General features: G+C 49.4%; 10 protein-coding genes across 10 annotated transcripts; 4 read left to right on the top strand and 6 right to left on the bottom strand.

Annotated features, from left to right (window-relative positions):
• Positions 1 to 2864: 2864 nt before the first annotated feature.
• On the bottom strand, positions 2865 to 3240 carry LCP9604111_1534 (transcriptional regulator family: Helix-turn-helix and Homeodomain-like HTH; the record flags this gene model as incomplete). Its single annotated transcript, XM_039068911.1, has 2 exons — positions 2865 to 2869; positions 2931 to 3240. The coding sequence occupies 2 exons, from the start codon at positions 3238 to 3240 to the stop codon at positions 2865 to 2867; spliced, it is 315 nt and encodes a 104-aa protein (XP_038931661.1).
• A 1876-nt stretch (positions 3241 to 5116) lies between these two features.
• On the bottom strand, positions 5117 to 6220 carry LCP9604111_1533 (casein kinase II subunit beta; the record flags this gene model as incomplete). Its single annotated transcript, XM_039068910.1, has 1 exon — positions 5117 to 6220. One exon carries the CDS (start codon positions 6218 to 6220, stop codon positions 5117 to 5119), a length of 1104 nt encoding a protein of 367 aa, XP_038931660.1.
• Positions 6221 to 6556: 336 nt separating this feature from the next.
• Positions 6557 to 9817, bottom strand: LCP9604111_1532 (transcription factor domain-containing protein; the record flags this gene model as incomplete). The annotated part of the gene is made up of 10 exons (XM_039068909.1): positions 6557 to 6567; positions 6624 to 6890; positions 7145 to 7967; positions 8028 to 8279; positions 8339 to 9080; positions 9133 to 9178; positions 9245 to 9321; positions 9488 to 9685; positions 9746 to 9749; positions 9808 to 9817. 10 exons carry the CDS (start codon positions 9815 to 9817, stop codon positions 6557 to 6559), a joined length of 2430 nt encoding a protein of 809 aa, XP_038931659.1.
• Positions 9818 to 9891: 74 nt separating this feature from the next.
• Positions 9892 to 11858, bottom strand: LCP9604111_1531 (flavin-containing monooxygenase; the record flags this gene model as incomplete). The annotated part of the gene is made up of 3 exons (XM_039068908.1): positions 9892 to 10138; positions 10188 to 11582; positions 11638 to 11858. The coding sequence occupies 3 exons, from the start codon at positions 11856 to 11858 to the stop codon at positions 9892 to 9894; spliced, it is 1863 nt and encodes a 620-aa protein (XP_038931658.1).
• Positions 11859 to 13197: 1339 nt separating this feature from the next.
• Positions 13198 to 14239, top strand: LCP9604111_1530 (putative JmjC domain protein; the record flags this gene model as incomplete). The annotated part of the gene is made up of 2 exons (XM_039068907.1): positions 13198 to 14166; positions 14219 to 14239. The coding sequence occupies 2 exons, from the start codon at positions 13198 to 13200 to the stop codon at positions 14237 to 14239; spliced, it is 990 nt and encodes a 329-aa protein (XP_038931657.1).
• Positions 14240 to 14634: 395 nt separating this feature from the next.
• LCP9604111_1529 (uncharacterized protein) lies at positions 14635 to 15270 on the top strand (the record flags this gene model as incomplete). Its single annotated transcript, XM_039068905.1, has 1 exon — positions 14635 to 15270. The coding sequence occupies one exon, from the start codon at positions 14635 to 14637 to the stop codon at positions 15268 to 15270; it is 636 nt and encodes a 211-aa protein (XP_038931656.1).
• A 325-nt stretch (positions 15271 to 15595) lies between these two features.
• Positions 15596 to 17435, bottom strand: LCP9604111_1528 (putative general amino acid permease (Agp2); the record flags this gene model as incomplete). The annotated part of the gene is made up of 5 exons (XM_039068904.1): positions 15596 to 15635; positions 15687 to 16063; positions 16124 to 16859; positions 16916 to 17138; positions 17321 to 17435. The coding sequence occupies 5 exons, from the start codon at positions 17433 to 17435 to the stop codon at positions 15596 to 15598; spliced, it is 1491 nt and encodes a 496-aa protein (XP_038931655.1).
• A 1600-nt stretch (positions 17436 to 19035) lies between these two features.
• On the top strand, positions 19036 to 19581 carry LCP9604111_1527 (putative progesterone binding protein; the record flags this gene model as incomplete). Its single annotated transcript, XM_039068903.1, has 3 exons — positions 19036 to 19144; positions 19245 to 19340; positions 19403 to 19581. 3 exons carry the CDS (start codon positions 19036 to 19038, stop codon positions 19579 to 19581), a joined length of 384 nt encoding a protein of 127 aa, XP_038931654.1.
• A 195-nt stretch (positions 19582 to 19776) lies between these two features.
• On the bottom strand, positions 19777 to 22002 carry LCP9604111_1526 (mRNA-binding ribosome biosynthesis protein NOP4; the record flags this gene model as incomplete). The annotated part of the gene is made up of 1 exon (XM_039068902.1): positions 19777 to 22002. The coding sequence occupies one exon, from the start codon at positions 22000 to 22002 to the stop codon at positions 19777 to 19779; it is 2226 nt and encodes a 741-aa protein (XP_038931653.1).
• A 175-nt stretch (positions 22003 to 22177) lies between these two features.
• Positions 22178 to 25594, top strand: LCP9604111_1525 (DNA repair protein RAD10; the record flags this gene model as incomplete). Its single annotated transcript, XM_039068901.1, has 2 exons — positions 22178 to 23108; positions 24081 to 25594. 2 exons carry the CDS (start codon positions 22178 to 22180, stop codon positions 25592 to 25594), a joined length of 2445 nt encoding a protein of 814 aa, XP_038931652.1.
• Positions 25595 to 25850: the final 256 nt, after the last annotated feature.

Here is a 25850-nt window from a genome sequence, read left to right as displayed (position 1 = left end):
TTTGCTCCGCCTCAACTCTTTCCCCCCCCCCTCCTTTCAAGCATTTGTACGGACGGAGTACTTTGGTTAGGACAGCACGTTAACCAAGGACCCCCTTCGATCCTCGAAGCTAAGAAACACCCTAAGAAAGCCAACCGAAAAACTGGAGCCAAGTAAAACACGCCTACTAGTACAATATACGCTGTCGGTTTAATTTCCAACCGTCGCATCCACTTTGGATTGGTGATGTTTCGCCCCGGGTACAGTGTACATCCGCATCCGGGTCCCAAAGGTCTGTTTCCGAGGAAGCCTTCTGACTCCAACGATTGCTATCCAAGACCAATGGCACGGGGGTTGCTGTATGCAATCACTGCCGCAAAGAAAACCTGCGATCATACGACGATGCGAAAAAAACACGGCCCCTCCATCTGTCGGCCTGAATTAGTCTCCTAGGGTACTCTGTGCTTCCGTACTCGTTTACTGGAGAGTTGGGGGCTGAACGCTATAATTTAGGTGGTTTTCCTTCCCGCTCAACCCACATGGCGGGAGTTTAGAGGCGAGGTGCTAAAGGGCTAAATGCATGAAAGTATGCGGCCTAACCAATAGCGTTCATTTTCCTATCCCAGCTTAGCCTTGGCTTAGCCTGGGGGCTTCCTCTTATCAGGGTTGGCGGCTCTGGGCTGCAGCGTTCCCGCCTATCCCCCATCCCTGACCGGTGTCGATCCAAAAAAATATGGAGATGCGGACCAGAGGGCTTCAGCATTGGCCAAAGAGGAAGGTGTTTTATGTTTGTATAATAGCGGATTTTTGACCGATCCTCCTCTCTGCACGTCGCACGTCGCATGTTGCAGTGATTCACCCGCATTTGTCCCCAACCTTATCTACGGCGAAAGCCAAAAATGTCAACTCGGCCGGTATTGCCGAGGCTGGGAATCCGAATAAAGAGAGAAAGAGATAGGATCCCCCAGCTGTGGTTCGAGCTTCCGTGCTAGTAAGACTTACTCCGTATACTCCGTATACTCCGTATACTCCGTACAGGGCGGAGGATATCTATCCCTCGCATCAAACATACCATTACAAGGCAACCCCAGTCCGAGGCTAGACAAAACAGCGCAAATCAACGGGAATATGCAACGGAAAAAAAAAAAAGTACAGCGGAATAAAGTTCCTCGAATTACCCACTACATATGTGAGCTAGCAAGCTGAACACCCGTGGACAAATGCCGTTGACATGGTGATGATCCTAATGTCAAGAATCAGAACCAGCTAAGATCGGCCTATCGCTGCCCAGACCCGTAGGGCGCCTTAAGGGATATGCGCCGTCAAACTCCACATTCTGCAGCGGGGCTGGCCGCAGTCAGCGCGGGAGACCGCAGTATTGGGAACCGTGGTCTGTAGGTCTTTCGGTTGCTATGTCGGGAGTTCTTCGTTATTTGAGCCTTGACAGATGAGGAAGGCGATTTGCGACGCATATATACATGGAGTGCTTGGCGTCTTGGTACGGAGTAGGACTATTTTTGGGTCGACATGCATGGGCAATACTCGGTCGAGCTGGTCGAGATCTTCTTGGATCGACTTTGGGTTTTGAGCTGCTGGTCTAGAGTATGTTGTGATTTGTAATTTCCACGCGGGTGTTGCTGTGCGTGGCACTAATTAGGAATGCAGTACGGAGTACTAGATTCTCGACCATGTGCCATATGAGCCTCCAATTATGGGTCTCTGAGATAGACTATTTATTGGAGCAGTCAGCATTTAGTCTCGGGTTCTTCCCGAAGGGCAAAGAGAGAACGTGCGCTCGTTAATGTTGCTGACGTGGTAGGTGGGCAAAAACAAGCCTTGATAAGCTCCCAATAGAGTAATCGAAGGCTTCTAACTAAGGTTTGGCTCTTACTTTCTCCAGTTTCTTACTTGATTCTAAATTGTGGCTCCAATGTCCCCCGAGTGGGTTTATAGAGTGGGTTGAGGCTACAGCCACCGCACACAGTCTTTCCTAAAACGGGCAATGATACAGTGGGGTTTAATAAGTCTGTTCCCACCCGCATTTTCACCCATGAACATTGAAATATATATCTTTATATATCTATGCATAGCACCACCATACTTTACTCAATTTACTTCGAATTAAATAGGGTTGAACCCTATGCTAATCTCGGGTAAAATTTAAATTTAATATTTTGTATAATACCCCTTTGCCTTCCGTACTGCCATACATCTGCGCCCTATACTCAAAATCAATGAATCAATCTTCGACTGCGGAATAGTATCCCATGCTATCTTTATACACCTTTTGAATACTATCTAATCCTCCTCAGACCTTCCTATATATATCAGCTTAGGAAATAACTCAAAAAGTTTAACCTTTAGCTACCGCCATACAGGTTCAATCGGGTTTAAATCCGGTAAGTGCGGCGGCCACTCCTCCACATATATCCCGTGAGTTTCAAACCATTCCTATATGATTTTAGCAGTATAGATCCGAGCGTTATCTTACTGAAAGATAGAGTAGGGTCGATAGAATAGAAGTAGACCTTCTTCGAGAGTATCTATATAGGAAATAGCAGTATATCCTATCTTCTTCGATTCTAGGTTAATAATATTCTCCTACCTCATAATAATCAACTCTGATCGACTCCCTAACCAGATTGCACCCCAAACCATTTGTGAAATATCTTTAACGTATACCTTAGCATTTATAAGATCTTTTCTATAGCCCTCCGACCGAAAGCGCCAACACCATTGTGGTCCACAGTTTATTATTCGTTATATAGAACACTCATCCGAGAAGACCTAGTTTTGAACATTATTTCTAGACTACTCAGAGCGCCATTTTTGAATAAAACGATATCGTTATCGAGCTAATTCCTTTCCGATTGGAATCTTCCTTTTTATCCTATATTTTAGAAGACTGGTTAGCCTTAAAACGTTAATAATAGTAGAGCGGGATAGATGACCAGGTATAGCACAACTCAGCGTTTTATAGGACCAAAAGGGGTGCCGGCGGGCGAGTATAAAAAGTAAATGGCGAGTTCGATCACTAAAGATCCTTGGGCGACCGGTTCGAGGGAGAGATTTAACAGTATTGTGTTCTTTGAACCGTTTCAAAGTATTGTAAATCGTTCGGCGGGAGCACCTAAAATCGAGTACTAGCTTTGACTGGGTGGCACCGGCCTGGTGGGCATAAATAATAGCTGAGCGCTGAGCAACAGATAGCTCACCTGATTTTGTACGACCTAAACCAAGGATATCCTTGGTTAATGCCATTGGGGGGTGTGTAGGAAGAAGAAAAAAAACCACGATGGTTGTTAGGGGGATAGCAAGTGGGGCAGTGGGAACAGACTTTTTGAACACTATGTATTACTTCGAACATTGAAATGTAATTTAGGAGCTAAAACCCCTTTTCTGTCAATAGGGCTTGGTTGAGAGAGCCGTAGATGTCCCCTTCCTCTCTATTTCCCTCTCCGAAGTCCGAGTAATACGAGGCTTTATGTTGTTGGGATAGTGCTGTCATGATACCCAATTGAGTAGGGGGGACCATTGTACTCGCTTCAATGGGCCTTGATCCACACCAGGACTATGGGTAAGACCTAATTTTAAGATGATCAACTCATTTCCAGGCTGACTGTGTCCAGTGCCAAGATATAAGATTATGCAAGGTTATTTAATTAAAGATCTCACCATTCATTCATAGATCTGTATATTAACTCATGTTCTTACAAAAGTAAATTTGAAAGGACCAAATCGTCAAAAGTATTAGCCGAAGAAAGATATACTACATTGTTGGAAAACCAATATAGCAACGTTACCAACTTTAGACCACTGAGATATTGATGTGGTCCAATATCCCTAGCTATTATTAAAAAAGAAATAGAATAAGAGAGGAGCGTGGCAATACAAAACCCCCTCATTCAAGGCAACCAGAACCAACATACCAAAACCAATAAGCCAGCACAAACAATGCACTCACCAGCCAAGACCCACCATAACAGCACCGTCAACAGCATCGTCCAATACCTGAGAATCGCAACGCGTCACCAACAAAGAATCTTAGCCATGGTTATGAGGTATACCCCATGTGACAGTCCCAGTCCCAGCGTTACACCACAATCTCACGACTCCAATAGGACAAACCAAGTCGAAGAAGTTGTCTACGCGCCCAACCCCAATAATTGACTAGGGTTGCGTGTGGCCATGCATATATACATATACGCTAAATCCCCAATGGGATTTCCAGGTGGACCGCTCATCCGCCGTTCCGCCAGTCCGCCAGTCCGGCGCACTATATAGACTTGGTGTGTTTTCTTTGTGCAGGGGTCTAGGTAGTTACCGGTTGAGTGGATTATAAATTATGTACTTTGTATCCTTACAAATCAGATTCAGAGTGTGAAGTAAGTTAACTAAGGCACGGCCTAATCAATACGAGACTGTTGTCATAGGTGGCACGGGCATCGTGCATCCTTGACGTCGGCGTCGCCGATGTGCTAACGTCAAACGCTAGCGTATGACTGAGTAGACTTAGGGACTTGCTGCATGATTTGGAATGTTTGAGTTTGAAATTCCCCATGCGTTGGGTTACGTCGGGGACGCCGGTGTACACGAGCCTGTTGGGCGACGTTCACATGCAGTTGGAGCCTCAAAGTTGGTGGAGGCTCAGCTTTTCCTTGCAGATCCTTAGGGTATTGTGGTACTTGAGGCTCTGTTGCTCTTATGATGATTTGTCTTCTGACGTGGAGGTGGGCCCTGGTGACTCTGTACCCATCGAGTCATAAAAGTGTGAAGCATGTAGGTAAAAAGATAGTTGGCAAGCAATGTTTACTACTATCATGTTCCATTCAAAAAAGTAATGTGCTGAGTCTACGGACGAACAAAAGAATAAAACAATGAATGGGGACAAGTTGATCCTTGTACTCGAAACAGGATCGCGGAAAGTGGCCAGGAAGATGCGCGCAGACAGAATAAAAGCCCAATAGATTAGAAGAAAAGAGAATCCCATTCAAAGCAGCGAGTAGACCAAGCTCAAACATCTGTCATCATCGTCATCAACTCTGAACCAATCGTCCCGTCAAGGGCATGGCACAGATATTCCCCTGACACGGTGACTTAATCTTGAAACAACCACGAATGCAAGCTTTTTATCCCCTCATCGACCGTGCACGTCCATAGGATCTGTGGGGACTAGGGCGCCAAGGTTCGGTCGCCGGCGTCGCATCGGGGCCTTCTTGCGGTTCGCAATGGCAGCATCTTGCGATTGTTCAGGGTTCATCTCGGTGTCGCCCTCCTTATCGTCGCGTGCCTCCTGCGGAGACATCCCATGCTCGTGATTCCACGCTTCGTCGAGCTCGACAACATTTTTGGGCTTCATGCGCAGCCATTTCATGCGCGGGCCGACACGCGAGACCTCAGAGACCTTGAAGCCGTAGATCTTGGGGTCATAGATCTTGCCCTTGCCGAGTCCCGGGCAGAGGTTGGGTGTCCGGACGCCGTTGATTTCTAGCGGCTGATTCTCTGGTGTGGGCGACCGTGCCTGGCGACCTGCCGGAGTGCGTGTCAGAGAGCCAGTGCGAGACTGCGTTGCTGCATTCCGTGGCGAGATGGATGACAGTGCTGCATCCAGACGGGGCCCGATATCCAGATCTGGGAATGTCATGAAAAAGAGACATCCGAACGTTGTACCGAAGAATGCGCCGTCAACGGAGTGGAAGCGGCTGTTGGGGGGTGTATAAATATCCATGCAACCGGGACAGAAGAGCTTGACCGTTTCGTGGCCAGGGGTGTCGGATCGGCCTACGGGGAGAACTTTGCATCCGTTGCAGTTGACTCGCGGACAGGTGCCAAAATGCTGCATCTCGTATTTTTCGAGCATTTGTTGAATGCCAGGCCGCGAGGTGATATACCGTTGGTGAATCAACCCATACAGGAGCTCAGCAGAGCTCTCGATCACGCTCAAATCGCTTGCGACTCGGGCGTGTCGCCGATCGCCGGCTCTTCTGTATGCAGGTTCGCCGCCGAGCGCATCGTCTTCATCTTCCTCCTCCTCTTCCTCCTCCTCTTCCTCGTCATCCTCCGGCTCCACATCGAGAATCATCTCTAGTGCCTCCTTGTACATCGGCACCTGCGACTGGAGACCAGTCAGATTGAAATCATCCTCGATGAAGTCCTCCGACACCTCTGCGAAAAACTCATGGCCCATCAACGAACAAAACGAGGAAATCCAGGACTCCGGCGCGCCTTCCGAGGACGACATGTCGAATGAGGCGGACACAGATGACGAAAGGGTCGATTCAGACAGTTGACTCAAATCCAGCCTGTCGAGGCCGTCGGCCAACGCCGAACCTGTCTCTCTCGACACGTTGCCGAGCTGGGGGGTGAGGTCTTCGGCGATGTTGGCGAAGACGAAGCGATTTCGTCACACGGAGAGGCTGGCTCGTGGCGAAAAGGGGTACAGGGTTTGGGGGTCAGAATGAAAGACTTCAAGTGTAATTGGAGGAGATCTTGAAGTTGATGGAGGGGCCAAAAGCTAGATGTTCATGGCAATGTGCGGGAGAGGGGAGATTGTGCGATCGACGGGAAGAGGTTGGATCTAAGGCCCCACTAGAATCTTATCAGTTTCTTGTGGCCTTCATATCGAAAGCCGTCGGATCACTTACCAGAGCTCAAAGACGCTCGGAGGTTAATATTGGTGATCGAGCCTGGAGGTTGGGTGTGTCGATCGAATCGGGTTAGGTCCGTTCGGTTCGTGGGGGCGGTGGGTAGTTGGAGAGAAAGGCTTGGGCGTTCACGTTTTGGGACAGCTATTGTGTATCTGTTGTCTCCCACGATGGCTAAAGCGAAGTCAATGCTGGCAGGTTTCGATTTGCCTGAGTGGCAGGAGTCACGTGTCAGCTGACGTGGGAAGAGAAGCAGGCCATCAATGTCTGCAGACATGTACGCAAGATATTCATATCGACTCAATTAGCTAACCTTCCAACTGGCCTGTGATACTATGTTACTACCTAGGTAAATATAAAAGGGTATATACTGGAATATCAAAATAAGTCTCGAATGACTCGGGCAAACTCTCCCTCATCACCCAAAACCCCAGATAAACCCTCGCCAGTGTTCTGAATTTCCCCATCCGGCCCAACGAATCCATTAATACCGTCACTTGAAGTGTTAGATATGAAATTACCAAATGCGCCAACAGCCTCAAATAGGTTTGTCAACTCTTGACTCATCTGGAGTCCATTGAGAGGACTACTTCCAAGTTCATTCCCACCATTCAGAGGCCCGTACATAGACAGGTCCTGGATTGGATGTCCCGCGAGCCCGGCCATGGCGACCGCAGCGCTTGAATGAGGATCATTTGAGTCCGTTCCAAAAGGACGGGCGAGAACACCAAGTTTCTCGCCGATCTTTCGTAGACCTTTAATTGTCTTCCATAACCGCTTGGAGACGTAGGACTTGGTACTGAACCCGTTGACCAGGTCTAGAGCCATATAGAATTCATCGCGGACCTGTCGGTTGAAGTCGACCGGGGCGTGGGACACTGCTAGGAACAGAACCGCCAAGGCAGCAACCAAGAAATAGTTGAATGTTATTTGCTGTGTCCGGTAGATATCGGACAACTGGTTCAGCCGAGTTAAGACACGGATGGAGTCTTTGGCTACTTCCACAACAGTCTGTGCGTGGCCTCGATCTTCGGCAATGCTGGCAGAAGAATGGAGCACAGGGCGATATATCAGGATGCGCAGCTGGTTCATCCGCAGGTATAAGAGAACCCTGAGTCTCTTCATGCCTCTGCTTACGTTTTCGCCGTTTTTGGGGGAGTCGACAGGATAGAACTTGAGCTCTTCTGGAACCTGCTTGTACCACTGCAATATTTGGTAATCCAGATAGCCGATCTCATCACGACGGATGTCGGTGGTGCCTTCGGAGCCTAAACCAGAGTACCAGATCTTGGAGCTGATCCGGTTGTATAGGACCATGCAGCGCAAGTAAGGCAACGATGCATCCTGTAATTTTCACATCTTGGTTAATAAAGGTAAATACGTGGCAAGAGATTGCAGCCTTACAGGTTCTGGTAAGTTCGGATCAATATCCTCGTCCTGAATCACGAAAGGCAACCCCGTTCCTAAACTCCATCGTCTGTCCAAGCTGTAGACTGACCAGAACAGCCGAGTGATCTCGTCCCACTGCACCTCATCTGGGAATGACTTCACCAAAGCATTCCGACGATGCAATCCCATCTCTAAACACATCCGTGCTGCCAACCCAATAAGCCGATAAGCCATGGCATCATCGTCCGTATGGTAATGGTATGTAGCCTAGAGTGGGAAAAAAAGTTAGGGTTATTGACTGCGGCTTTGAAAAAACTTTGGCTTACCACAATAGCAAAGAGCTGGATAGTTTTGATGGTATGAGGCTCCCACAACTTCGATTCTATAAATGGCTTAACATCCAAGTAGATTCGGTGCCCAAGTTCACTCTGACCGCCCCCCTCCACGACCAGCGTGGTTGCGAGAATCAATTTAAGAATAATCGAGCTTTCGTCGTGAAGACCGTCAGAACCCGGAAACCCTCTTTGTGCAAAGCCTGTCCGGGTGGCAGCCTCTATGAATGTGTAGAGCAGATTAGCCTGGCTGGTAACCTTGGCGATATCCACCACAGGATACATGATCCCAATCTCTTCCTCGTAAACCTTACAAAGACGCATTGCATCTTCACGCGGGATTGTCCATATTGGATCCTTGGTAGGGTGTGTGGTTGGAAGAAGTTGTCCCAGATTGGGAGGTGGTGACCCTGTTGGAGATACATGTGCGGTGGTCAAGCCATCTGGGATCCCATCTTCCGCTGGGGTGATACCCATATTCTGCAAACTGGATTTGGCCACGTCAAAGTTGAAGGCCGAGCTTGTTGGACCATGAAAGCGTGGGGGCCGGGCTCGGGACTTTTCTAGCCCAGCTTGTATTGGAGTATAGACTGATTGAGATCCATTTCGAGAGAGATGCTCAAAATCTGGTGATTCAAAGGCTGGTCTTTGGGTACGAAGTTCATTAAGGTTGCTGAACAAGCTATTGACTTGGTCTTGTAGAGTAGTGATCTGATCTGTGATTGACCGGAATTCACTAGCCCGGTTATTAGTATCAAATGCTGGACGGGTTTTACTCCTCGACTTACTCCGAATCTTTGAAATTGTTATTACAACAATTAGGCGCATAGCGACCTGGCGAGTGAGTCAGCGTATGAGACCGTTGATCGGATAGCTCGGACGAGCTATGAGCCCACTTACATTCTAAATTCAGGTGGCCACACCGTTGACAAGGCATCTGGCCATTGCACTTGATTTTGCGCCGCTTACATTCATTACTGAAAACTCCACGATTAGCTCGGATCCGCCGACAAAAGTACCGAAGGTGTAGGCAGAATCGTATGGCTTTGAATGCAGAACAGGCTATCCAATGGTGCAAGGTAAAGCGACCGAGGTACGGAAAGGAAAATGTGCCGGATCAGGTTATATCAGGCCATATCATACCATGCAATGGAGATGTAGCGATTCCGCTTCGTGCGCGCCTGCGTTCCGTTTCCTTGTTCCGCCTTTCTCTTGTTGGAATCAGACGCACCGACGGAATGATCGCGGGGATCCGACTGTGGCGGTGACATTTCTATCTGGGGTGACTCTGAAGCCATGGCCTGCAGAATATGAAGCGACTCAATGAGTAGCCGGTGAGAGCTATCGAGTTAAAGTGCGGAGAAATTCCTCTCCCGCGGGGTTTCCCCAGATTCAGCTTACTCATCTGATTATCCGGTCAGTCATTGGTCCTAGCGTTTGGAGAATATAAGAGATTTGTATACTGATGCACATCATAATATTGTTATTGCGTATATTTTTGGCTCTGAAGATAGTGCTCCAATTTCGAAAGACACAAGGAAAAGATATCATCGCTTCAATTGCGAAACCGCCGAGGCCAGCCACTCCTTTCCGGCCAGCAATGACTGCTCCAACTGAGCCTTCTGCTGAGGGTTCTTTCTCAAGAAGCCAATGGTTGTAATAAGCCCAAAGATGAGGGCACCATGGAGAGTCATTCGAACACCTCGCAAAATCCGTCCCTTTCTCGTGAGTTTCGCGGTCCAATGCCGCCACACGGGGAATTTGCAACGCAACCAATAGTGAACCTGAGTGAATCTGGATACTATGTCAGTAACAACTAGGAAGCATTAAGCAAGGAACGTACGGATATGTGGTTGAGTTCCAACCATCGGCAGTGATGTACCAGCTAGAGCAAGCCCCACGACGGAACACACTCTTCTGAAGCGCATCCTGCACCTGCTGAGTCCATTCACGCTCGGCATCCTCCTTGACTTCATACGAGCTGACCTGACCATCTAAGATCGGCTTGATAAAGTTCAACGAGTAGTTTACCGCATTCTCCGTTGCAAAGATAACACTGGTATGGCCCGTTGCGGTATTCGGGCCGAAAATAATAAAGAAGTTTGGGAAAGAATCCATTGCGATACCCTGGTATGCCTGGGCACCTCCACGCTCCGCCCAAACCTCTTCCAGATCTTTGCCCTCCCTGCCAATCACCTTCAGTGGGTGCAGCCATTGGTTGGTTTCAAACCCGTTGGCCATGATGATCACATCGGCGGGAATCTCTCTAACCTCAACTGCATCTTCAGACTTGTGCGGTGGATAGTGGCGGCCTGTACCAAGAGTCACACTCTTTGCATTAACCCTTGTCAAAGGCTGAGTAGTTAGCTCCACGTTTGGAGCATTGAGACTGCGATACCAAGTGCCGCCGATGACCCGTCTCTTACAGCCGAGGCTGTAGTTTGGTGTCAGAATCTCGTAGTATTTCTCCGGCGCAATTTGACGCATGTGGTCCAAAAACTTCTTCTCTAACTGCGGCCGCGCTCTTCGGCTCCATGCAGTGTCCGTGAACATATCCTGGAAGTTTTTTTCCATAATGAGGAAAACAACACATCGCATGAATAACGCCAGTCCAGGCAAGTTAGTCACCAGTCTAGGCGACCATTTTTCGTACACAGGGAGATATTCAGGAGAAATTGTATCAGGCTCGACCCACGGAGGCGTTCGCATGAGTTGGGTAATGGATCGAACATTGGCCTCTGGCTTGGCCAGCTCGGGCACTACCTGCGCGGCGCTGCAGCCGGAACCAATCATGATGACATTCTTGTCTTTCAAATCGATCTGGTTGTTCCAGCGGGCCGTATGCATGATGTCACCTTCGAAGTGTTCAATACCTGGGATGTCCTTCGGCCATGTGTTCGGTTCTACCAGCCCGCCAACACCACTCACGACCACCTTGGCTCGCACAATTTCTGTATTAACGTAGATCTTCTGATGGCCATCCTGGGCCGCGATTCGATCTCGTTCGTGTTGAGTCAAATCGCCGGTTCCAGGGACGAGGTGCGAGAGCGTAACCTCCCATTCCTCGTCATCCCCGATCCATCGAAGTTCCTTGACATCGGTATTCAACTGAATCTTGTCCACAATTTGATATCTCTCGCAGACATCTGCCAAATACTGTGCTATTTCTGGACCGGGAGGATGAAGTGTGGACCAGTCCTTTTTCAGAGCAAAGGAGAAAGAGTAGAATGTCGCTGGTCTTTACCTTCTAGGTTAGTTATTGAGCTTTTAGACATTAGAACACTATCACCTACACGTCGCAAGCAATTCCCGGATACCTATTGATCCACCAGGTACCTCCAATACCTGACTGACGCTCGAAAATTCGGAACTGGTCTGTTCCCAGGACCTCTTTGAGCCGGCAACCCATAGCCACTCCCGACTCTCCAGCACCTACTATGAGGACCGGATAATAAGTGTGAGCATCCTTGCCGTATGCATGGCGCTTATGAATTTGGGTGATGGAAGAAGGCATGTTGCAAGTTAATAGTAATTGTAGGCAATTCAACGACCGTAAACCTGGGAGGGCAAGAGTGAGCTTTAAATGTTATGGTCTTTCTTGGCTAGGGAAGTACAGTCACATGGCCGGCCTTTTTTCAGACGTGCAAGGGTATGTACAAAACTGCATGGATCCATTTTAACCTCGGTCTTCGTCGGCTTCATGCACCTTCTTTGTGATTGACGGCAATACTCCCTGTATGGCTCATGATTGATCCTTTTTAGAATGGGTTGAAGGGCAAATTATACTCAGGAAAAATCGCTTGATGCCTTTTTACAGCTTGTGTTGGTTGTAGTAGGGTTCGTACTCGATACCAGCCAAGGACCTATTGTGCAAATTCGGTCTGAGAAAGGAGTCTGGAGCGGGGTCAAGATAATAGATTAACTGCACCATCATAGTATATTGATTTACCAGCTCCAGCTAGCCCAATTCTCGGCCCAGCTTTGTACTGCGGAAACAAGTTGTAAACAGTGCCGTCCATGTTTGATTCGCTGCCAGAAACCACATATATGCCGAGTGAAATGGGGTCAGCTTCTGTCCCTAAATCGGTAGTCCAGGCCATAGACATACATAGCCTGCGAATCAAGATCGTAAACGATCTTTCCTATGCGAAAGGGTGACCATAGACCTGTGATAGCCAAGTTCTATATGAATTTAGGCGTGTAGAACACGAAGCTGTAGAAGTACTTCACGGATTTTATCCCGTAGGTTTTGATGCAGCGGCCAGAACGCTTCCCGGGCATTGTAGCCCACACAGATAATCCACGTAATCCCCTGGGAAGAGGCTATCGTTTCTCTGAATATCTTGAGGGAGGGGGAGAAGTTGTGTGACAAGCGAATTTGCCCGCAGCGAAGGAGGACCAAGTCCTTCCTCTACATCATGGTCTGTGATACAATGATTATGCCCCGAGAGCTGTCTATAAATGATCCATTTTTGGGTGAAAGGGGTGTTGTTAGTAGCGGAGAATGCGACAACAGTATAGTCACCGTCGCTGGTGAAGAAATATATAGTTCTAGTCCACGGATAGATCCCTCCGATAGATGCACGCTTGAGGTAAGCATTCGTCGGAAGTTATCTTAGGTATTGACGACTAAATATAGCCTATACTTATTGACACATGGAGTTTTCAGTTTTTCACCTGCAAGTCAAGCTTCCCTGCAGCTTGTGTTGGGTGACTTGTGTCGGCGGTCCAGAAACAGCATATGGAGTCACGTGGTAGACCGATAAGAAGACCGTTATCTCGGAGATCCACCCGTTCATCTCCCGAGGTCGTTGTCCGATCTTCATTGTCTCGCCCTTCCTACGTCGATCTGGATGAAGCTCCAGGCATGGTCAATCCGAGTCTGGATGCGACTCAGTTGCTCATCCCTTCATAATAAACCCCGGTCAAGCGTCCGAAACTTCTCCGCTTCTTCAAACCCTCAATACAGACCTGTCAACATCCTCGAAGATGCCACCCTGGAGACCTTCCAGCAGCGATGCTTCCTCCCCGAACAACCAGCAATCCTCCCGCGCTCTACCTTCCAAGACCTCCCCGCCCTGAAACAGTGGTTCAAACGCGAGAGTCTGGAGTCAACACCGGACACCTCGAACCCCGGCGCAAGCCTGAATGTGGAATATCTCCGCCAACACGGCGCCGACGCGTTCGTCCCACTCGAGCTCACGGAATCCACACCGGCTGACGCTATATCCAAATCCAACGGTGAAACGGCAGAAATCCATAGCTTTCGGCAATTCCACGCGCCGCTCACGCTGTTCCTCGACTGGATGCGCACGGCCGAGACAACTCCCCAATCAACGCGGCTTTACCTAGCACAATGCCAGCTCCTTGACCTCCCTCCTATCCTCAGAGAAGATTTTCCCACGCCGGAGCTTGTGGCGTGTGCGGGAAAGGGCGATGTATACGATACGAATGTGTGGATTGGACACCCGCCTACTTACACGCCGCTTCACCGCGACCCGAACCCGAACTTGTTTGTCCAGCTGGCTGGGGAGAAGGTTGTGCGGCTGCTTGCGCCAGCGGATGGACAGGCTGTGTTCGGGGCTGTGAGGAGGCAGCTGGGGAAGAGTGGGAGTCGGGAGGCAGCGGCTTTCCGCGGCGACGAGATGATGCAGGGGAGGGAAAGAGCGTTGTTAGATGAGATGGTTTGGGGGACTCCGGTGTCCGCTGGTTCGGATGCTGGGGTTGGCTTTGAAGCGTCTCTTGGGGCTGGTGATGGGTTGTTCATTCCCAAGGGGTGGTGGCATAGTATTAAGGGTGTTGGTGAAGGTGTTACGGCTTCGGTGAGTATGTTTCTTCTAGTAGACTTTGTGTATGTTGCTGATATACTTGCAGGTCAACTGGTGGTTTCGATAGTTTCATATTTACACCCGTATCATGCGGTAAGTCCACGCAGGACTCCGATGCTTGGTAACCATAGAATATAGATCTGGAGTATTTGAGGTGGACTGGGCAAGTTTTGAGACTCCCGATATGGTAAAATAAATGGTAAAATAAGCACCCATTGACACCCACCTCTTCTCAACTCTGTAATCTCATGTCACAGACAAAATTGAAGATAATATATATGCATACCCAAGATAGAACTATTTGCGTAATAATTAATCATGCAAACTCATATCTAACACAAGCGCAAGTTGAAGAATGCGGTGTAACAATCCACGACGAGCTCGAATAATCTAGAAACCGGAGCCAACTCCGCAATCCTTATTTCCCTCCCACCAGCCCATCAAACCTCCAAAACCCGAACCATGCAAGTATCGCGCACAGTCTACCGCGCTGCTCTCCTCCATCTATCCGTCAACCCATTCGTACGCGCCACAATCTCAGCGGGCTCTACTACCTGGACATCCCTCAACGCGCCAACCACGCAATCACCAAACACCCGGCTGTACAGCATCCTCTTCCCACAGTGCACAACGAGCTTCAAAGCATCAGACTGCACGCACCAAACCCGCACAATGTGTGACTCAACCTCGAACCCCAACTCCAACTCTGCAGCCGCTGCGTCCTCAAACCCTGCAACACAAAACCAACAGACGCAAAACCAACAGACGCAAAACCAAGAGATCCAAGAACAAGAACAAGAATCCCAACCTGAAAAGCACCTCTACCTCCCCGCTAGCGACCCCTTAAACCCCATCGCGAACCAACAAGGCGACGGGAGTATCAAACTCGACATGAGCGGAGGCGGGACAGCGGTGAAATTAGATCATTTGGGTCCGATGGTTGTTAATGTCGACGGGACGTTGTCGCAGATTGGGAATTGGCAGCAGATGACGGAGATTGAGAAGAGCAATACTCTGCGCGTTCTTGGGAAGCGGAATCAGAAGCGGCTGGAGGCTTTGAGGGCTAAGGAGGCGGAGGGAGGATCGGGTGAAGCTTGATTGTGTATAAGGAAAGACATATAGCACGGAAAGCTTGGCTTGGCTTAGCTTGGCTTTGTGTGTGGCTATGGAGGATGTGCATCTTCTTACTGTTTGGTGTGTGTTGATATTACTTAGATGTATTATAAGGGCATTGCGAGTCGACTAATAATCACGTCTATTCTTTCATTTCCTATAACAATATCGGGTATCATAATGACGCTAACATCATATAAACATGCTGTCTATAGTTCGAAGTAGAGACGGCCAATGGTTCGCAGCGGAGGTCACCTGGGTATGTTCTAAATCGCAATCTTCCAAAGCAGCGACGAGACCCATGAAAGTTCTATTCAAAGATAATTTGGAACCACTTGTATACGATATTCCTACAGGCATTGTCAGAACCAAATCATAACTAAAAGAAAGAGTGTACTTACTTCGGCGGTATGACCACGAAGTCTCTGGTATAATCCTCGATCTCAGCGACACCAGTGACCAGATCCACCTCCTCAGGTTTGAGCAACTTGGTCTTGTGAAAGAATTTCCACCCGAAGTAGATAACCGGGAAGACGCCGATCATGGTGTAAGAGAAGAAGAATGTCGCGATGGACCAGTTGCCGGGCAGGAAGACGGTATAGCCACCGACGAAAGCCATGACCGTTGTGCAAGCGCAAGCGAAATAGGCGATATACGGCTGAAACCAGCTGCGATATGGCAAGGTTTCCCGGGGGATCCCTTGGGCGTCGAGAGCTTTCTTGAAGCGGATGAACGTGAAAGTGACGACGGAGAAATTGATGAGTTGGGAGGCAGTGACCTGGAGTTAGGATTAATTAGGTGTATGGGAATGAAAATGGGACTGGGTAGGGGATCATACCAGATTGACAAACCAGTCCAGCACGACTGCTGCGCTGTTGGATACCTGCAGGAAACTCAAGAGACCGATGACGAGCACTATACCGACACAGTAGATGGGAACGCCGTTGTTGGTGCACTTGGTAAGGAAGCGTGGGGCTTTGCCCTCAATCGCTAGCCCGTACAGACTGCGACTGGCACAGTACATGTAGCTGTTGCCCGCACTGAACGAAGCAGTGAGAATGACGGCATTGACGATGTCTGGAAGGATAGGGATCTTCAGGCGATCCATGGAGATGACATAGGGTGAGGCGGCAGCACCGGGCTTGCCGTTGTCGAAAGCATCGGCCATGGTCTTATCGTTGTACGGCACCAGAATGCCAACGGAGAGGACACCCAGAACGAAGAATGCCGTGAGACGGTAGAAGACACCGTTGAAGGCCTTGGGCAGCACCTTGCGGGGATTAACGGTCTCACCGGCGGCCATGGAGACATAGTCCGGACCGGCGATGGTGAAACTGGCTGTGATGACAGCTGCGAGGACACCGAGGAACTTGCCAGTATCGCCTGTCTTGTAGTACCCGTTGAAGGCACCTGGTTCGTTCCAGTAGCGGAAGCCGAATCGATCGCCGAGCGGGTTGCCGCCCAACATGACGATGAATGTGTATAAGATCAGGCCTGTGCTCAACAAGACCTTGCCTAGTGAGAGCCAGAACTCTGCTTCACCGTACCATTTCACAGCAAAGAGATTTAATACCCTGTTTCCCATCTATTAGCTGGCATCGCGTGCGCGGATCACAGAAAGATGACCAACCCATAAAGCACAATGACAACCACATTCATGGCGGCGACGGGAATCGCATCGGTCCAGTATTTGATAATCATGCTGACGGCGACAATCTCGAAAGGGACCAGAGCGGCCTCGAAGATAAAGAAGTTGTATCCAGCGGCAACACCTAAAGCTTCATCAACGTAGCGGCCGGCGAATCGGATGAACGGCGAAGAGATAGGCAAGTACGTGACCATTTCAGCCAAGCCTAGAAAAGAAGATGTGAGTTTGGATGTCATACTACATCTAGAAGAGAGAACAAGAATGTTGCAGCAATTCGATCGGGGCAAGAGGCTGAACCGTTGGCGCATTGGGTCATATGGCATTGGGCCATATGGGATACGGTGGGAAGAATGCTGCTGGTGGGAAAGATGCAAAGGGTGTTCGTACAGACAGTGATGATCAAAATCACACAACTCCTAGATAACAGTATAAGAAGATATACGCAGGACGGAGGCAGGACTGTTGGGTTCTTGGGTGTCCGACTGGCTTTCGGCAGATGCATTGGCAGAGGTAGGGCTAATGGCGCTTTCGACATGTATACATCTGTTTTGCATGGAAGTGTCTGGGCTAACGGCGTCCTACATCCTTGGAATTTGAAATTGTGTTATCAGGGATTCGAATCCTGTTTCTTGATGCTTCGTTTCGTTGTATTGTTCCTTATTCTTCGCTTTTTTGCTTCTCTTTCTCTCTTTCTCTTTCGATCCATTGACGGATTTCCTTTTCGTTCCTCGCATTTCCACCTACTTACCGTCCATGTTGATATTGTCGAAAGTAGCAAAGCCGGGACAACCCAGGTCGAGAACCCAATAGAGTCAACAAGACAGTATAACAAGGGAAAGACTAACCAAAGACTGAATCCAATGAACAAACTACCAGGGCCACTGGTTCGCAGTCCAGACCCGATCTGAACGTATAGTGCCGTGCCAATTGTTCCTCCAATTCCGATCAATTGTACATGGCGGGGTTTGAGCTTGCGGTGAGTATGGTCATACATGGATCCGCTACCGACCGAGGCCGCGCCATTGGCGCTAGATGAGTCCTTCTCGGTGACTTCCATCTCTTTCTCTATCTTGATATGTTTCGATTCGGGGTCAGAGAGGCGGGTGGGCTCTGCGCTCTGTATGGCGGCCGTCATTGGAGTATGAGAGCCATACCCCGAGGTAGGGGAATGTGACATTTCGAAGGTCTTTGTATTTCCAGGAAAGAGGGAAGCAACATAAATAAGTGCACGAATAGAATAAATGAAGATAAGAGAAAGCGGACAGGAAGAGTTTTTTTTCTTTCGAAGCCCAGGTGGGTAGGATTTTCCTGTTTTCGCTTTTGGGTTGGACAAACTAAAGAACAACCGGAAAGGGACAAATCACAGCCAAAGCAGACACGGCCCCCTCCGTTTCATCTCCACATGGCCCCTCTACTCTATGGAGGGGCATTTTACGAGTCAACTTGGAAGTCAACATGATCGTCAAGATAGAGCTGAGCAGCAGAGTCTATGGGTTCCGGTGTTGTCCGGGTCTTCATGTGACGTCGGTAGTATGTTTGAACGTGGATGCATGTCGGGGAACGATTATCTCGAATAGTAAACAGCACTCTGCCGTGTTATCAAGTGATAGTTATGTCAAGGAAGCAGTCTAACAGTTGATGTTGTGTATACCTTGACGTCATGAGAGAATTCCCATATCAGCACTCTTCACAAGTGCTAACCAGATTAGGGCAAAAAGAGAGAAGCTTTCTGTTTACATGCATGTGCAGGTATCAATCTACCCGAATAAGCAATTGATCACGTTCTTATCATTGCAGATTCTACGATTGGGTCAAACCTGGAGAGGATATATTGTCCAAGAGGCCGAGGTACATTATATACGGAAATGTCAAAGATTAACGATATAGCCTATCCAGAGTACTCCGTATATAGAAAATAAATCGAATCCTCTAACCCTATATCCAACATAGGCTTCAACAAAATAAGAATAGCTTAAATAGATTAACCGATCAATCAGGTAGTCCACAGTAAGCAGCCCCGAAGCGGCTATGTACCGACCTCGGCAAACCCCGCCAAACCCCAATATTGTTTTTCCCCCTCGACCTCACCTCCAACAATCACAATGACCGAACAAGAAGGAGAATCTAAGCGTTTCGCACCCAAAGTAGCAGTCCAGCTGGACCCGCCCAAGGACGACCCAATTTCCGTCGAGGAACTGGCCAAATGCGACGGTACGAGAAGATTATCCCTCACAGATCACAACACCCGGCAATTCCTTATTTTCAATGCGCCCAGCTCAAGGATCATTGGCTAATGTCTATTTCACTGTAGGTTCCGACCCTAACCGCCCGACTCTGGTCGCCATTAAGGGTGTTGTCTTTGATGTAAGCCGAAATTCGGCTTATGGTGCCTCGGGTTCATATCGCGGTGAGTACAGCACCTATCCCATCACTATAAAGAACAATCAAACTGACTGTTCTTTTTCTTAGTCTTCGCTGGCAAGGACGCCTCCCGTGCTCTTGCCCTATCTTCTCTCAAGCCCGAAGACTGTGTACCTGAGTGGTACGACCTACCGGACAAGGACAAGACCGTCTTGGATGAGTGGTACACTTTCTTCAGCAAGCGGTATAACATCGTTGGCAAAGTTGAAGGTGCCAAGAATACTTAAGGGCTACATTACCATTAAGCGGCTGCCTTTGCATGGATAGAATGTACGACATTATATACCCAGTGTGATAAATCCATGCTTTTCATTTTCGAAATTGGTGGTATCGCGTAGGTACAAAAGAACAGTTCTTCCCTCTGAATGCCGGGATAAATAATGCCTATACATTAAACAAGTAAACATGTAACATTCACGCCTTTAATTCCCCTTGCGGGACTTCCGCTTCATGCGCTTCTGCCCGATAATGCGGTTGCGCTTAGCGGCCTTGTCCTCCTCTTCATTCGTCACTTTTTCATCTTTGGGGCCCTTTGCATTTCCATTTCCAGTCTTGCCGCGCTTGGCATCACGACCATCTCGGCCATCTCGGCCACCTCGTGCATCCCTTCCATCCTTTCCTTTTCCACCACGAGTATCGGAGCGCTTCCTCTTCTGACCTCTCTCTCCGTCCTCGGCATCATCCGAGCGCTTGGGCCTGGGCTCGCGGGATTTAGCTTGCAGCTCATTACGGCGCTTAACGACCTGGGCATTCTCAATAGCAAACTCAACAACAAGGCTCTTCTTCTTGTCCCGGTCATCGGGAGCTTGAGCAGAAGGAGGGACTGCCATGGAGTGGCAGTTCAGCCAGCGCAAACTCATGAGCGCATGACGGTGAGTGAAGAACTCGATGAATCCGTAGCCACGACTGCGACCACCACCGGTCTTCTCGGAGACCTTGGTACCCTCGCGAGTCTCGAAGACGACCTTGGCTTGGCGCACGATACCCATCTTCTTTTGTTTGCGCAGCTGCTCTAGCTCCTTCATTGTATCGCGGGATCGCTGCTGCTCCTCTTTTGAGAGCGGTTGACGTGCGCCCGCCTTGACATCCTTGGCGAATTCGACGACGGACTCTCGAGCAAGCTGCTTCAGGTCCTTGGAGTTGATGTGGCGGGGGAGGTTACGGATGGCGAGACGGGTGAGACTGAGGTGGAGAGCGGGGTTCTTCTTGATGAAGGTCTCGCGCTGCTTGTAGCTGTCCTCGCGCATCTTGATTTCGGAGGGAGAGAGCTTCTTATACAGCGGGGAGTTGGAGGGGATCGTACCCTCGTTGAGGAGGTATAGGCGGCGCTTGTCTGTGTCGCGGACCATACGGCGTGATACTCCCTCTTCTTCCAGCTTGGCGGCTTGACCCTTGCTCACGGCCCGCGCGACTTGTAGGACGCGGCCTTCTAGGGTGTAGCGGCCGCTTGGGTCGGAGTTTTCATCTTGGAGGACGGAGTGCTTCATAGCGGTGTTTGACTTAGGCTTGTCCTTGTTCGGGGCCATAGCTTCGGCTCCCCGGGGGGCTTCACGAACGCATGTGTTGGCGTCCTCCGGCTTCCAGAAGCAGACAAATCCAGTGCCTCGAGGGCGCTCGGTCTCGTAATCCAAGACCACACGTGCATATCGTAGCGGGCCAAACTGAGTTTTGAAGTGGTCGTAGAGGGCCTGATCTGTAGCGGTGAAGGGGAGGTTGCGAATGAAGACTGTAGTGGCATTTCGGTCATCCTCCTCGTCTGCCTCATCATCATCGTCCAAGTCGTCCAGCTCATCCAGGTCATTGTCCTCTTCGTCTTCGTCATCTTCGTCGGAAGAGGTTTCGTCGTCTGAGGGCTCTTCCAGAATACCCTCGGCATCTTTCATCTCAACATCATCAGACTCCTTCTCTTCCTTCAGCTCCTCCTCCTCGTCGTCGTCTTCTTCCTTCTTGGTAGTTTCCCAAACGTCCTTCTCAACAGCCCAATCGACAGCAAGTTGGCGTCCATCGATCTCCTTTCCGTTGATCATCTGGAGCGCCTTCTCGGCGTTTTTCCTGCCACGCATGGTAACGAAACCAAAACCAGCAAGTTTGCCATTCCTCTTGGGGAGAGTAGCAAACTTGACTTTTCCAAAGCTGCGGAACAGGACATTCAGATCCTCGGGCTCCTTGACACTCCACGGCAGATTGCGAACAATCAGCTTGGGTGGCAGACCCTGCCCTCTCTCTTCTTCCTTCTGCTTCTTGGATTCGCGGGATGCAGCAGTGGGGACACTGCGTCCAACCTTCTCATCGATCTCACGCTTACGAGACTCGGCATAGTCGACGCGAATGATTTTCCCGTCAAACTTGGACCCATTGAGTTCTTTCAGAGCACTCTCCGCATCCTCGACATCGGCGAATGTAACAAAACCGAATCCCTTAGATACCTTTGTCTCTTTGTCGCAGACAACAACAGCGTGTTTGATAATGTAGGATTGCGAGAAATATTCTGCGAGGCTTTCTGTCGTGGCTGAGGTGGGTAGTGAGCGGACGAAAAGAGTTCTCTTGTTCTGTGCGGACGCGGCCTCGGCGGCGGGTGTAGTGGCTTCGACTTTGATTTCGGTGCTTTCGGCGTCCGAGAGACGTCGTTTCTTGTGTAATTCAACCATGGTGGCTTTCTTGCGACTGCGATTTTTTTCTGCGGTCTGGGAAGAACAAAAAAATTAGCGGCAGAAAAAAGCGAGGCAGATTGGCCTGGGCGGTGTGGGTCCCATCCAGATAAGCAATAGCTTTATCGACCTATCACCTCTCAATTGATCGCTCTGCCTTTAGAAACAACACACGATGGATCCCTTACGCCCGAAGAGTGGTATATCCTCTCGCCCTTTAGACTCCCCTGCTCCGAGTGCATCTTCAAGACCGAAAGTTCAACAGCTCAAACCTCAAGCCCTTGCCAACCGCCCTAGTACTCCCGCGACTCTGGACTCCCCTGCTCCAGGTGAATCGTCAAGGCCGAAAGTTCAACAGTTGAAACCCCAAGCCCTTACCAACCGTCCTACTACTTCCGCAATTCTGGTGTCCGCGCGACAAAAGGGCAACCCGATCCTGTCCCATATAAAGCTCGTACCATGGGAGTATGCCGATATTCCCGCAGATTATGTGGTTGGCACCACAACGTGCGCAATGTTTCTCTCCTTGAAATACCATCGCCTACACCCCGAATACATCTACGCCCGAGTGAAACAATTAGCAGGCAAATACAATCTCCGCCTCGTACTGGTGATGGTCGACATACCAAACCATGAAGACAATCTCCGAGAGTTGTCCAAAACATCCATCATCAACAATCTGACCTTGATATTGTGTTGGTCCGCACCAGAGGCTGCGCATTATCTTGAGCTTTACAAGTCCTCAGAGAATGCACAGCCCACCGCCATTCGAGCGAAACAGGCTCAATCATATAAAGAATCGCTGGTGGAGTTTGTCACAGTACCCAGAAGTATCAACAAGTCCGATACCGCGAGTCTGATCTCCACCTTCGGAAGTTTACAAAATGCCATAAATGCACAGCCGGAGCAGATTAGCGCTGTACCGGGGTGGGGAGAGAAAAAGGTCCAACAATGGTGTCATGCAGTCCGAGAAGACTTCAGAGTCGAGAGTGCGAAGCGGGCTTCTGCTCCTGCCATAAAACCTCGGGCTCGACTGCCAGCCGTGAATGTGGATGACAAAAACGACCAGGATATCGATGAAGAGGATGAAGAGGAGGCGATTCTTCGTGAGGTTTTAGCGGAAAGCAGGAAAACAACAGCTGCGCACGCTGCACAGTCTACTGAGCCTCAGGCTGAAAATAAACCAAGTGAAGAGATGAGTGAAGGTATCGCGGCAGCACTTGCCAGGCTCAGAGATAATACTGGTTGAGAGCCGACCTAGCTTGTCTTCACTACACATCCACTTTCAAACGTTCCCGAATTCTAGAGATGGACCTCATTCCCGCCCACCGACTACTGACTATGGCACACCTCTTGCAAATAGCCATCGCCCGCAGATTATTGGGACAAGGACGCAATGATATCTTGTGCATAGTGGTCACAAATTGGATAAGCTGGGCAACTTCATGGTCGTGATAAGTTGCCTGTGTCCGAGACATGGACCTAGCTCACGGAAGCCCACTAATACCCATATCCCTAGCTAGGTGTAATATATCAGAACAAAACAGAATAATCAATGACTGTCATGACTCTCAATCAAGTCCTGCTCCTTCCAAAAAGCGAAAGGCTTGACTTCCGCCCTAGACAAACCTAGTCAGCTCTCTTTCCCCCATCTCATTCCCATCTGATCCCGACCTCATTCTCACGATTTCCCGGAAATGCTCGACTGAATCAGGCCGACCATGATCTCGTGATCAGGCACGTGACAACGGCCCACTTGATCAATATGCGCGTTGAGATATGTTGGCGCAAGCCGAATCTAGAATGCTACAACATGTCTGTTCCTTCAAATCATTCAACGCGTCGCCTAGGAGTCCTTCCAAGGTCAAGGCTAGGATGCAAGACTTGCAAGTAGGTGCTTGCTTCCTTTTCCATAGACAGAGTTTGATATTGAGCGTGTCGTAGAATTCGACGAGTCAAATGCGGCGAAGAAAAGCCTAGCTGTGTTCGATGTACCAGTACAGGTCGCAAGTGTGACTTTGAAGGCATACAGCCTTCTTCCACAATTTCGCTCATCGTCAACCCATTGTCATTATCAGCAAACACCAATACGGTGTGGCGAGAGCGACGTGCATTTGCATATTATTTCGAATGTGCTGCCTCCTCCATTGGTGGTGGATTGGATGTTGATTTCTGGCGCACTACCGTCCCACAAGTTTGCCGCTATGAACCCGCTGTTTGGGATGCCATCATCACCATTAGTGCCCTATTCGAGTGTCCCCAACAAAGCTCAGGACCTATGCTACAACGCCGTGATAATCCTATTTCTCTCGCTAAAAACAACCCAGATGCCTTGGGTTGGTACTCACGCTCGGTATCTGCTGTTCGCCAGCGCATTGAGCAGGGTAGCATAGACCTCTTTGTCGGACTGATCAGCTGTGTGCTTTTCATCTGCATTGAGGCCATCCAGGGAAACGCAGACGGGGCATTGCAGCTTTATCGTCAAGGTGTGCAGCTCATTACCGCTTTGCGTTCCCAAATAGCATCTAGTGCTACGAGTAAAGCTTCCTTGTTGGAGGATACTATTATCCCGGTCTTCATCCGTTTGGGAACATTTGCTCTCGCCGTCCGTGGGGCTCCAGTGACGGCTTTACTACAAGACACCGAGCATTTCTCAACGGAACGGTTTGACTCACTCAAATCTGCTCGGGAAGCGATCGGGCTATTAGCTGTAGAGATCCCTCTCTTCGAAGCAACATGCACCAAGCACTTACACGAGGCTCATGTCTATCATCTACCCGGAGAATTCAATACTATACTATCCAGTCTGGCCACCCGACTGAGGAACTGGCATACTGCGTTTGATAAGTTGATGACAAGCCTTCGGGCCAAAGACCTTCTCTCGCCGCAAGAGATTGGTATTAGTGCCCTTCTGTTGAGTTGTCATGAAATGTTACATGTCATGCTCGAGACCTGCACATCATCGTCATTGATGCAATTCGACGCTTATCTACCAAACTTCCGAAATATAGTTGAACAATCTGCTATTGCCCCTAAAGCCTCGGTGCGATCAGACGGCACCCAACCACCATTTACATTTGACATTAATATCGGTCTTCCGCTTTGGTTCACAAGTCTTCGATGCCGTGAACCGCGTATCCGACGCGCGGCACTGGCTCTACTCCGTCAAGCACCCTCAGTGCAAGGTTTTTACCAGTGCCACATATGGGCCGCCGTGGGCCAAATAATCATGGAGCTAGAAGAATCACAAGCAATGGAAATGAACGCAGCCCATCATCCACCTCACTTAGGTGTACTGGAGTCCACAAAAGAGCCAATCCCCAGTTCCGAACTTGCTGCAAGCTCATATTGTGCTCGTGCGGACATGGAGCCGAGAATACCAACAGCACTGCTTATCCCGGAGGAGGTGCGCATTGGACCCATTTCCGCCTTTCGGCCAATAGATGGGTTTCCTCCTGGAATCACAGAGGCAGATATCGCGAAGTGGAACCGGGGCCCTGATCAATTCTTTCTGGGGGTTTCCAGGATTGACCGTGGTCTGACTGGAGATGCTTCTCGGATGGTATACCAATACGTTCCTCTTGACTTTTGATCATAGGATCTATTCGTCCATATAAACTAAGTATTATTGGTCCATTTGATGCAGATAGTCTCAAAAGTACATATAATAGCTATTTATTGGAGTCCGGCGTTCCTTCCTCTATCCATAACCGTTCGAGTCACATACGGCAACCACCACCAAGCCTCCCTTACTTGGGCCTCTACCACGAAGGCCACTTGAGGTCGTGAATTCCTTGTAGTTAATGCATTTCCGATGCTTTGCTTTCTCTTTCCACTTTTACAGGTTC

The sequence above is a fragment of the Penicillium roqueforti genome (genome assembly GCF_015533775.1).
Source record: "Penicillium roqueforti strain LCP96 04111 chromosome Unknown scaffold_02, whole genome shotgun sequence".
Classification (NCBI taxonomy): Eukaryota; Fungi; Ascomycota; class Eurotiomycetes; order Eurotiales; family Aspergillaceae; genus Penicillium; species Penicillium roqueforti.
This window is presented reverse-complemented; position numbering and strand designations above follow the sequence as displayed.